The 12,689-nt window shown below is 48.5% G+C and overlaps 1 protein-coding gene across 5 annotated transcripts in view; it reads right to left on the reverse strand.

Annotated features, from left to right (window-relative positions):
- The window catches only part of LOC101742298 (protein 4.1 homolog), an 86,775-nt gene that overhangs the window by 16,743 nt on the left and 57,343 nt on the right, over positions 1–12,689 (reverse strand). For 3 of the 5 annotated variants that reach the window (XM_062674419.1, XM_062674418.1, XM_038018062.2), the window contains exons 5-9: positions 12,027–12,210; positions 11,784–11,936; positions 11,020–11,205; positions 9,475–9,647; positions 1,960–2,057 (exon numbers count right to left, since the gene is read on the reverse strand). In XM_062674419.1, coding sequence (XP_062530403.1) covers positions 1,960–2,057; positions 9,475–9,647; positions 11,020–11,205; positions 11,784–11,936; positions 12,027–12,210 — 794 coding nt within the window. Of the gene's footprint in view, positions 1–1,959; positions 2,058–4,130; positions 4,715–7,074; positions 7,101–9,474; positions 9,648–11,019; positions 11,206–11,783; positions 11,937–12,026; positions 12,211–12,689 lie in introns of those variants that run through there. The other 2 variants (XM_062674420.1, XM_038018067.2) reach the window with 2 other exon arrangements.

Consider the following 12,689-nt stretch of genomic DNA (forward strand, 5'->3'; position numbering starts at 1 on the left):
TCCCGACGCGCGCCGCTGCTGCTCCGGCCGCGTGGGGGGGAGCGAGGGGGGTTAGATATCACCAAGCCAACTTTAGATCACGGGGCAGTTAACAAATTCAACAAAGACCGTCCGGTTCCTACATCTGTTCCCTAAAGTACACATTATGATCGAATTTGACTATACTGACACCTTAGAACTATGGTTATGCTATAGTATGGTATAGCTATGGTTAAAGGTGAAATTTACAATTTGAACTAACTAGTAGCAACTAATTTACTGGTGGTAGGGCTTCTTGTGAGTCCGCAGAGGTAGGGGGTGTGGTGGTAGTACCTACCCGTGCGAACTCACAAAACGTCTTACCACCAGTAACAAAGTTAAGTTACAACATCATAACAGTAATCAGCTGAAGCGGTGATCCTATTTGTTTTATAACGAACTTTTAGTAATGTTAGTCTGCATGCCATTATTCATATAAATTACACAGCACGTTTGAGTAATGTGTTCTGACACGACCACAAAATTATTGATTATTGTTAACCCAACAACAGTTCTCGATTCCCAACATCGGCGCAGTGACCGAACGCGCGCTAACGTCACGACAACACGTCACGACAAGACAACGTTGTCGGAAACTTCGCTTACATTAATTATTGAGGCCGTCAGCGCAAAAGTGATCTTTTTTTTCGTTCCGGTGTCCGAGCCTCCTACAACGTCCCCGCGCCTAGGGGGCGCACGGATTATGTTGGACTTGACGATCTGCATGGTGTTGGGAGCAGACCGCGGGCCCAAAGAATTTTAGAGCCTTCGTCCAAAGTCAGAACCCGGTCAGAGTAGGGGGGTTCCAGCGGTCAACACTACAACCAGACATGGCCTAAGCTTATCATAGTTAGTATGGAGATAATGTGGTTCGAATTCACCTTTACAATACTTCGTGGGCAAAAAAATTACGCGCTAAAATTATGTTTACAAAGTCATCTGTTATCTACGGATGAAACTAGGGATAGGCCGATTTTGCATGAAAATCTATTAAGTTTTAAATAAATTTCAATACATAAGCACAAATATGAATAGTGGGTTAGGCCACTTTTGCGCTGACGGCCTCAAATTTAAGTGTCGTGAGAACGCTGGTTACTTCAAATTGAACTTTATGCTTGATTACCATTGAGTAACATACCATGCAGTAAATGATTAGTTTTCTATGTAAAGAAAAAATATGAAAAAATTATCTAGAACATGCTAATGTGACCTAAGCGTGTTGTATTCATGATTGCTAATGTACCAATCAGTTCATGCCGTGAACATGGAAGCCATCTTGATCCATTCAAGGCTTCAACCCTTTCATATTTTTCATTTCATTCAACCCTTTGTCTATGTTTCTTGACCTAAGGACCCGCCTAGTATAAAGTGGCTACCGTCTTCCATCGACATTGGTATTGTCATTGACACAGCCTAGTTTTCGCCTACTTATAAATCCTATTATCCTTGTCGAGAGTGTTAAGGGACGTGCAGTAAATTGAACTATGCGAGAAGCAGCAGTAAATGTCTCTTACTCTAAAAAAAATAATTTTTTATTGCCCTATAGACTATCATACGGCCCACCTGATGGTAAGTGGTTACCATCGCTCATGGACGTCAGGACTACCAGGGGCAGAGCCAAGTCGCTGCCTACTCGCTTAATAATTAGAAGAATATGCCGTAAATGACTATTCGGAGATATATTTTTTGCCTTTGTAGGCAGACGAGCATACCGCCCACCTGATGGTGAGTGGTTACGGTCACCCATGGACTTCAGCAATGCCAGGGGCAGAGCCAAGCCGCTGCCTACCGCTTAATACTCTCCACAAGCCTCGTTTGAAGAAGGACATGTCATAGCGCTCGGGAAACACCGTGGAGGGAAGCTCATTCCATAGCCGGATGGTACGTGGCAATAGATATTAGTAGATAAAAGACATAAGTAGCCCTAGCACAGGTACATACCTTGTCCCGGGCGGCGGGGCGCGGCGCGGCTTGCGGCGGCATGGTGTGCCGCTTGGCCGCGTCCCCGGGGAGACTCTCGTCCTTTTCTCCAGCGAGCGCTGTCGACGACAATATTTCAATAACGTTAGTTGTGAACAGTGGTGGATTTACACTAGGGGCAGTCGGGGCAAGTGCCCAGGGCGGCAAATTTTTTAAGGCGGCAAATCGTTGAAAGTAAAAAAAAATTGCTCAATATAATTAATCAATTCTATTAATTAATAGTTAACTGTTTAATAATACTGTGATAATTCAACAAATTCAATTCATCTATTATTTGTGAATAATAGTTTTGGCACTTTTGGTAAAAAATAATAATCAAAATGATTAAAACAATTTATTTCCTTGGACATTTAAAATAATAATTGATTTTTCTATTTTCTGGAATAAAAGAAATTTAATTAGTTTTTTTTTATATAATTATGATTCACCCTTAGTGCAAAATTTATAATTGTTACAAAAAAAACAAATATTTATTTATGTTTTTGGAATATATATAACATATGATAAAGTTTCTGCAATAAATTAGTTATTTTAATTTAAAAAAATAAAATATATAAACTATAAGTTTCGGTAAAATTCCAGTATTGGTGCGGATTTTTTTCCGGTGCCCAGGTGCGGCATTAAGTTTAAATCCGGCCCTGGTTGTGAACATGCAAACTGTACTGAAAACCATAAAACATGATGCGTTACACTCTAAATTTGGAAATATTTAAATAAATAAATTAACGAGCGATCGCAAATCGAACCGAAACGCGAGCCAAATTTTTCAAATGTCATTGTCAAATGATTTCAAGATGAGACTCGAACTAAATACGACGAATAAAAACTACACTGAAACAAGCAGCTGAGAATATATATATCAAGTCGTAGGTACTCGCCGGCTTCGCTGGGCATTTAAAATTAACATTATTATTTATTGTCATTATTATTAGGGAGTCCAACACTCATATAAATATTAGCCTATCCATTAAGTACATGTATTTTCTACATGGATACCGAGTTTCAAGTCGATCGGATTCATGGTTCAGTAGTTCACTGTAGATTTATATATTAGTATAGATAGTGAAATAAACACTTATACGCAAGAAAAATATACTTTTATAAGAGACACAATTCGATGACAAAAAAAACACCGACTGGCCTCAATATGAGACAACTTTAATCTCAACTTGTGTCCCCAGCACAGTCCCCTACACGAAATCTAAAAGTTATCCCATTTTGTACGTAATCGGATCATCTCATTACACGTTAGTCATCATAGGGTTGGGTCTATATTTTAAATATTATTAAAATACGAATTTATGTGTCCGCGAATTTGTATAACAGTTATATCTTAGCTTACACATCCTTAATTTTCACACGTTTTATTAAATGACCATAGTAAACATATGCCGTGAGAAATGATATATCGTATAAACAAACTTCCATTAAATTTATGTAGAGACGTCTTCAGCGTTGAAAGAATAAATATCTTGTTAAAATAAATTCGAATTTCACGATGTGAGTAATCCAACATATGACTAATACCTCTCAACCTCTTTATATGCAACATACTATTTTATGTCATATATATATACTTTTTACTGGTGGTAGGACCTCTTGTGAGTCCGCACGGGTAGGTACCACCACCCCGCTTATTTCTGCCGGGAAGCAGTAATGCGTTTCGGTCTTAAGGTTGGGGCAGCCGTTGTAACTGTACTTGAGAACTTAGAACTTATATCTCAAGGTGGGTGGCGCATTTACGTTGTGGATGTCTATGGGCTCCAGTAACCACTTAACACCAGGTGGGCTGTGAGCTCGCCCACCTATCTAAGCAATAAAAAAAATTGGCAAAAATTGATCCTGCAAATTTTGACAAGGTCTATTGTATGTATCACCGTCCTCCCAGTTTCTGCCGCGGAGCACTCACGCGTTTCAGTTTGAAGGTTGTGACAGTCACTAACCATACAATTGAGACTTGGAGACCTCATGTATAGAGGTGGCGGCATTTACAATGTGGCGAAAGGCGCTCGTGAAAAGATTTGTTTTTGATTTTAGAATCTATGTGACGAAAGCTCTCGAGATACCACTCAATCATAAGTACAAACAATTTCCCCACAGAAACTCCTTAGTAACATTCTATTAATACATACGCGAAGTACAATTCGGATTCCAGCAATCTTTGAACACCATGGTGAGGTTAAATCAGTAAGTACACTAATCACCAAGCAACAGACACTTCAGTAAGTCCCGTGTATAAAAAAAATCGTAATTAATCTCACTGTCTTATATATTTAAATGTGTATATTGTTACAATTACTTTTACCAAAAAACCGAAATTATACGCTCCACAAAAAAATCAACGGGCAATATTTTAACGATAAATCCAATGGTCTGGTTAAAGCAACACTGTGGCAAAAAAAAATCGAGAAAACATCTAAAAAATGAATATTAAAATATATTTTTCCCTCGGATACCGATCTCGATGGATATTCGCAAATAACTGATTGTTTTCGTATCGCGTACGGTGTAATGTATCTAGATGCTGTGAGTAAACAGTTTATTAATATCGACTACTTCACTAGACGAGCAGGGCAGATTTTTTGCGAACGCGGACGGCGGTGTGCGAGATGATGTCAACAATTCACATATTTATTAATAACTAGCGACCCGCCCTCGCTTCGCTTCGGAAACATTAAAACACACATGAAACCAAAAAAAAAAATAAAAAAAAAAAAAAAAAAAAAAGTAGCCTATGTTCATCAGGGACAATGTCGGCTTCTAATGGAAAAAGAATTTTTCAAATCGGTCCAGTAGTTTCGGAGCCTATTCGAAACAAACAAACAAATCTTTCCTCTTTATAATATTTATTAATTATTCATTAATTAATTATTAATTAATAATATTAATTAATAATACAAATATTTTTATTCTGTATTTAAAGGTATTCACCGAAAACCGTTTGTCATAACGAAAAACCTTAAGTAATTATTATAAACGTTATATATTGAAAAAATTATATTAAGTTCTGGTGGTAGGATGTCTTGCGCGTCCACACGGGTAGGTCCCAACCTGCCTATTTGTGCCTATTTCTGCCGTGAAGCAGTAATGCGCTTCGGTTTGAAGGATGGGGCAGCCGTTGTTACTATATTGAGACCTTTGAACTCATATCTCAAGGTGGGTGGCGGCATTTACGTTTGTAGATGTCTATGGGCTCCAGTAACAACTTAACACCAGCTGTGAGCTCGTTCACCCGCCAAGTGAACGCATTTACAAACATGTATTTCAATATTTACGTTCTTAACTAACTTCTAACTTCTTAGGAGATGACAATACTTAAAGTACCCAAAAAATACTTAATTATATCGTAATCTCGAATTCTGCTTATTAATATCAAAAAATCTAACCAATAGTTGTGAACATCCCTCACGAGTCGTCAGTGTGCACTCGGCCTTACACTCATGAGTCACAATAAATTAGCATTAAATTGAGTCTGGTGTCACACTTGGCAAGGTTACGTCGCTACGTGTCACAGCTACGTAAGCGCTCAGTTCGGAACTACGACAAGCCCGAGATGTGTGTGTCTTCAAATTAGAAGTTTAGAAGTGACTGTTTTGTTTGTTTATTAATGTATTTGTCATAAGCGATATTTACTGTGTGTCTTTAATGGGCTCAGTGGTGTGAATTGGGAGAGGCCTATGTCCAGCAGTGGACGACTGTGGGCTGTTGATGATGATGAGGATATTTACTGAATCCCGACTTTTTTGTGTCATCCACTTCAAGATTGGATTCGAACGTACAAGTGTAATACTTTGCAAAAACTGTTTTTTTACAGTTTTCGCGAAAATACTATAGATTTTATTTTATTCATCATCATCATTCATTACTAAAATTGACGCGAACAAAAATAATCGTCACAATATAATATACGTAATTACTAGTATGTATCTATGTATGTAATATAATATATTTATTCATAAAAAGTTACGCTTTCATTTAAACCATGCCACGCAAAACTGCTTACGCAGTTTGACTGCAGGTAACTTGCTTTATATAAACATAGCTTTTAAAGTGGTGGGGCCTTGTGAGCCTGCACGGGTAGGTCCACTACCTCACGCCTTTCTGCTGCGAAGCAGTAGGGATCCAGTTTGAAGGGTGAGACATACTATAGAACTAAGACTTAGAACTCGTATCCCACGATGGGCGATGGCATTTACATTTTTTTTTTTTTTTTTATTGCCCTTGTAGGCAGACGAGCATACGGCCCACCTGATGGTGAGTGGTTACCGTCGCCCATGGACTTCAGCAATGCCAGGGGCACAGCCAAGCCGCTGCCTATCGCTTAATACTCTCCACAAGCCTCTTTTAAAGAAGGACATGTCATAGCGCTCGGGAAACACCGTGGAGGAGAGCTCATTCCATAGCCGGATGGTACGTGGCAGAAAAGACCTCTGGAAACGCACTGTCGATGCCCGCAGTGGGTCCAGGTAGTATGGATGAACTCTACTCCGGTGGCGGGCGGTGCGATGGTAAAAACGAGATGCCGGTGTCATCTCGAACAATTCCTCAGAGCACTCCCCATGGAACATTCGGTACAAAATACAGAGGGAACCGAAGTCCCTCCGCAGATCCAAAGGTTCCAAACGATCATTACATTGTTGATGTTTATGAGCTCTGGCAACCTCTTAATACCAAATGTGCCGTGTACGCGGGATCAGTCTCAGAAAGTGCAAAAAAACGGCATTATTAACTTGATGTGAGAGATACAACAGGAGCCGTCCGATCCAGAGCAGACTTTGATTGAGTAGGAATCCGGATGATTTCATCGTAACATAAACAGGCGCGCGTCTGTGTTTACATTCGAGTTCCTAAGGCGGGTCGGCCCCCGGGCGGCAGCACGGCGCGCGCCGAGACTAGCGGGCTGAGCCGCCCAATAATAATAAACTACTTTAATGTAAACAGAACGATAATGAAATCGAGCGATCTCTATTTATTACTAATCGTTTCAGTGACTTTAGCTTTTCCGAATGCAGTAGGCAGCGGTTTGCCTGTTTTTTTTGTTCTATACCTATTCTATACCGTCGGTATGTTCTATACCGTCCATGCTGCGCGAGGCGAGGCGGCGCGCGAAGAGCGTGCGCGTGAAGTGCGGGGCGCACGGGGCGGGGCGGGGCGGGGGGCGCGTCTACGTACCGTCCATGCTGCGCGAGGCGAGGCGGCGCGCGGAGAGCGTGCGCGTGAAGTGCGGGGCGCACGGGGCGGGGCGGGGCGGGGGGCGCGTCTACGTACCGTCCATGCTGCGCGAGGCGAGGCGGCGCGCGAAGAGCGTGCGCGTGAAGTGCGGGGCGCACGGGGCGGGGCGGGGCGGGGGGCGCGTCTACGTACCGTCCATGCTGCGCGAGGCGAGGCGGCGCGCGGAGAGCGTGCGCGTGAAGTGCGGGGCGCACGGGGCGGGGCGGGGCGGGGGGCGCGTCTACGTACCGTCCATGCTGCGCGAGGCGAGGCGGCGCGCGAAGAGCGTGCGCGTGAAGTGCGGGGCGCACGGGGCGGGGCGGGGCGGGGGGCGCGTCTACGTACCGTCCATGCTGCGCGAGGCGAGGCGGCGCGCGGAGAGCGTGCGCGTGAAGTGCGGGGCGCACGGGGCGGGGCGGGGCGGGGGGCGCGTCTACGTACCGTCCATGCTGCGCGAGGCGAGGCGGCGCGCGGAGAGCGTGCGCGTGAAGTGCGGGGCGCACGGGGCGGGGCGGGGCGGGGGGCGCGTCTACGTACCGTCCATGCTGCGCGAGGCGAGGCGGCGCGCGAAGAGCGTGCGCGTGAAGTGCGGGGCGCACGGGGCGGGGCGGGGCGGGGGGCGCGTCTACGTACCGTCCATGCTGCGCGAGGCGAGGCGGCGCGCGGAGAGCGTGCGCGTGAAGTGCGGGGCGCACGGGGCGGGGCGGGGCGGGGGGCGCGTCTACGTACCGTCCATGCTGCGCGAGGCGAGGCGGCGCGCGGAGAGCGTGCGCGTGAAGTGCGGGGCGCACGGGGCGGGGCGGGGCGGGGGGCGCGTCTACGTACCGTCCATGCTGCGCGAGGCGAGGCGGCGCGCGGAGAGCGTGCGCGTGAAGTGCGGGGCGCACGGGGCGGGGCGGGGCGGGGGGCGCGTCTACGTACCGTCCATGCTGCGCGAGGCGAGGCGGCGCGCGGAGAGCGTGCGCGTGAAGTGCGGGGCGCACGGGGCGGGGCGGGGCGGGGGGCGCGTCTACGTACCGTCCATGCTGCGCGAGGCGAGGCGGCGCGCGGAGAGCGTGCGCGTGAAGTGCGGGGCGCACGGGGCGGGGCGGGGCGGGGGGCGCGTCTACGTACCGTCCATGCTGCGCGAGGCGAGGCGGCGCGCGGAGAGCGTGCGCGTGAAGTGCGGGGCGCACGGGGCGGGGCGGGGCGGGGGGCGCGTCTACGTACCGTCCATGCTGCGCGAGGCGAGGCGGCGCGCGGAGAGCGTGCGCGTGAAGTGCGGGGCGCACGGGGCGGGGCGGGGCGGGGGGCGCGTCTACGTACCGTCCATGCTGCGCGAGGCGAGGCGGCGCGCGGAGAGCGTGCGCGTGAAGTGCGGGGCGCACGGGGCGGGGCGGGGCGGGGGGCGCGTCTACGTACCGTCCATGCTGCGCGAGGCGAGGCGGCGCGCGGAGAGCGTGCGCGTGAAGTGCGGGGCGCACGGGGCGGGGCGGGGCGGGGGGCGCGTCTACGTACCGTCCATGCTGCGCGAGGCGAGGCGGCGCGCGGAGAGCGTGCGCGTGAAGTGCGGGGCGCACGGGGCGGGGCGGGGCGGGGGGCGCGTCTACGTACCGTCCATGCTGCGCGAGGCGAGGCGGCGCGCGGAGAGCGTGCGCGTGAAGTGCGGGGCGCACGGGGCGGGGCGGGGCGGGGGGCGCGTCTACGTACCGTCCATGCTGCGCGAGGCGAGGCGGCGCGCGAAGAGCGTGCGCGTGAAGTGCGGGGCGCACGGGGCGGGGCGGGGCGGGGGGCGCGTCTACGTACCGTCCATGCTGCGCGAGGCGAGGCGGCGCGCGGAGAGCGTGCGCGTGAAGTGCGGGGCGCACGGGGCGGGGCGGGGCGGGGGGCGCGTCTACGTACCGTCCATGCTGCGCGAGGCGAGGCGGCGCGCGGAGAGCGTGCGCGTGAAGTGCGGGGCGCACGGGGCGGGGCGGGGCGGGGGGCGCGTCTACGTACCGTCCATGCTGCGCGAGGCGAGGCGGCGCGCGGAGAGCGTGCGCGTGAAGTGCGGGGCGCACGGGGCGGGGCGGGGCGGGGGGCGCGTCTACGTACCGTCCATGCTGCGCGAGGCGAGGCGGCGCGCGGAGAGCGTGCGCGTGAAGTGCGGGGCGCACGGGGCGGGGCGGGGCGGGGGGCGCGTCTACGTACCGTCCATGCTGCGCGAGGCGAGGCGGCGCGCGGAGAGCGTGCGCGTGAAGTGCGGGGCGCACGGGGCGGGGCGGGGCGGGGGGCGCGTCTACGTACCGTCCATGCTGCGCGAGGCGAGGCGGCGCGCGGAGAGCGTGCGCGTGAAGTGCGGGGGCGCGCGGGGCGCGGCGGCGCGGCGCGACTCGTACTGGGTGCGGCCGCTGTACCGGAAGCGCGAGCCGAGCCGCGGGAACAGGGAGCTGCGGGCTGCCGGCTCGGGCGACATCAACCTGCACACGAACAACAACTGTTTAACCACTGCAATGTTATCCAAACTCGTAAGATGCAAGAACTTTGTCTTAAGCTTGTTATAACAAAAACCTTATTTCTTTATGGTTTATAGGCAAAACTCTTATTGTCATAATTTCATATTTCGTAACAACGGCTAATTATTACAAAACTCGAAGACCCACAGTTTATTGCTATAGGCGGCCTTACTTTTACTTATTCCCATCGATAATGGTCAACAACAACGGCAGGTCATAGTTATGCCGATGCCTTCCATTAAGAGGTTTCCTAGCCCTTTCGCCACGGCGCGGCGGGCCTCGCAAGAAACGGAACACTGTGCTGTATGTACGCACATTACCAGTCGTGTACACGCGGATTGACAGTAGAAAAAAGGTTGAACCACTATTAGAATCGAGCTATTGGTATGAAGTGGAAGGTTTCCCGATCAAGTGGTTAAGAAAATTCCGATCAAAAGGTAAGGTAAGGTAAGGTAGTTGAATATTAATATTTTAAAACTATGGCAAACATAAGCAGTTAAAGATGACTTTATCTTTAATATGGATGCTCCTGCAATGTTGGGGAAGAATATGTAATGCCACACCAGGATCGAAAACGGATGCGGCATAACGGTCTGGAAAGATCCTGGAAGTTAAGTTATTCCGGGATCGTGCATGAATAAAGTATATACCGAAATGCTGCTAATGGAAACAAGTGGTGGGGATGAACTCTGTTGTAGTGGCGGGTGCTGCGACGACTAAAAAAGAAAACGGGAAAATGTCTCCGTCTATCGACAATGTCTCCAGACAATCGGCTCCATGTTGTATAGAGGTAAATGAAGACAGTTGAATTCTGAGCGTTTTGAAAGACAACTTCAAAACAGTCTTACTGTCTAATGTACTCGGATACTAAAGAACTCTCGAAGTAACGATTAAAAGAACTCTTGGAATATTGCAGGACCATAAAAAACCAGTCGTTCTTGAGAATCAGAGTAAGCCGTGGAGTGCGACGCACAAAGCGTAGCCTCTGGTCCCTTTCCCCAGCTCCCAAATCGATGTCCGGATCCGGAAAAATTGAGTGAGGCAGAAGAGATTATTATTCCTAGCAAACTCTTTCCCTTTTATAAATACACTAGCTGTACCCGATTGGTTCGCTGGACATTTAAAATTAACATTATTCTTTCTCACCCCCACAAAGATTCTCATCATTAACGCCCCCGCAACTGGCGTAGGGAGTCCAATACTCAAATAAATATTAGCCTATCCATTAAGTACATGTATTCTAAAAATCTTACGTTACGGACGTTTTTTCCCGGTTAGGTAGGTACCCCTCCGCATCGTCCCATAAGGAGCTTCGTTCCAAAAATAACATATTTACCTAAAGAACGTATGATGTTCTACACATGTTTTCCACAGCTTCTTGGCGGCGCGATGGTTGGCGAGCTTGAAGCCGACCGTCGACTCGAACTGCTCGAACTCGCCCGGCCGCAGCTTCACGTAGAAGTTGTGCCGTTTGTAGCTGATCTTCAGGATTTTCGGCCACGCGAACCGATTTATGCGGAGCCTGCACGAGAGAAAGGGGGATACTTGGTTCAAACCTTTAAGGCTTCATCAAACAGAACGCGTACTTAGCGCTGCGTTTTAACGTCGCGCTCTTTTCATGTCACACCAATTGACTAGATAAGCCTTACGCTCCTTGACGCAACGCATTTGCCAAATCATAGTGCCTTTCTATAGCAGTCTGAAAATTTAAAAGTATTAAGATGTCGAGTGATTCAGATCTGGCATTGTATAAGCATGGGTATTTTCTAACTATTTCTTTCAATTTTTCGGGAATTATCCAGTATTTTAGCACACATTCACTCCGACGCTAAAATGAAATTTGTAAAAAATTACAACGCCTGACGTCAAAGCGTCCTAACGCCGCGACATAGCGTTGCGTACTTATAGCGCTGGGGCTCTGTTTGACGGTATGTTACCATAGTAGTACAACACACCTCGGCGTCATAGCACGCCGATAGTTTAGCGCTCTGACGCGCTCTAATTACGCGTTCAGTTTGACGAAGCCTTTAGTCCTTTACACAACTTGTGCTAGATCGCAGACTTATCCAAAAATATAGTCTCGTTCAATAACGCACTAACTTCTCTCTATGCACAAGAAGACCAGACGAGCAAACTCCTAGCGTGATATCGACATTCTCCGAGTCCTTGGCTGGATGGAGGTCTACCCCGTACATGGCGAGCTTCTTCGCATTCTCCAAATAATTCAATTCGGCCTCCGCCGGTGTCTGACCCCTGTAATACAATGATAGTTTAAATAGAAATATTGGGGTCTTTGACTTGACTTATCACAAAGGTACTCGACTATGGCACTATGCAAACTACCTGTGTGTCTTGTGTAGTTCTACGACCTTTTCCTCTAACTCCTGAGTGCAAGATGACGGTGGGACCAGCTTGAGTTGCTTGCACAGACCGGCACCGACTTCCGTATCCTCATAATCGCCAAGTTCAGATTGGAGAAGGTAGCTGGCCAGTAGTGCGTGCGTTACTGACGAACAGGGTAGGCGACCTGGAGACAAACTTAGCTTCAAAGCCTTCGTCACATTACTTATTATTACTTCCCCGTTCTCTTTTGCTGTGGATGTACTTTTCAATCCAAGACCCAACACTTTGAAGGAAAATAAATTGTGAGATATATCTTTTTGTACTTAATAATGGATTTTATTTAAAGCCCCGCGATACAAATATTCTATGGATAGTAAAATCGGGGGTTGACAAAAAAAAGAATTCATTAAATAAAGATACTTTTTATCGCGCGTTAAGCAACAGTGTATTACATCTTGTGTCCGCTTACTTAGTAAAATGTCTTTGTGACATATTTGTGGTGTGGTGTGGTGTGGTGTGGTGTGGTGTGGTGTGGTGTGGAGTGTGGTGTGGTGTGGTGTGTGGTGTGGTGTGGTGTGTGGTGCGGTGTGGTGGTGTGAATACACATGAACTATTTATTAACATAGTGTAAAGATATCAGTTTACTCATGTATTTTATCTTTT

Source organism: Bombyx mori, chromosome 20, assembly GCF_030269925.1.
Source record: "Bombyx mori chromosome 20, ASM3026992v2".
NCBI lineage: Eukaryota > Metazoa > Arthropoda > Insecta > Lepidoptera > Bombycidae > Bombyx > Bombyx mori.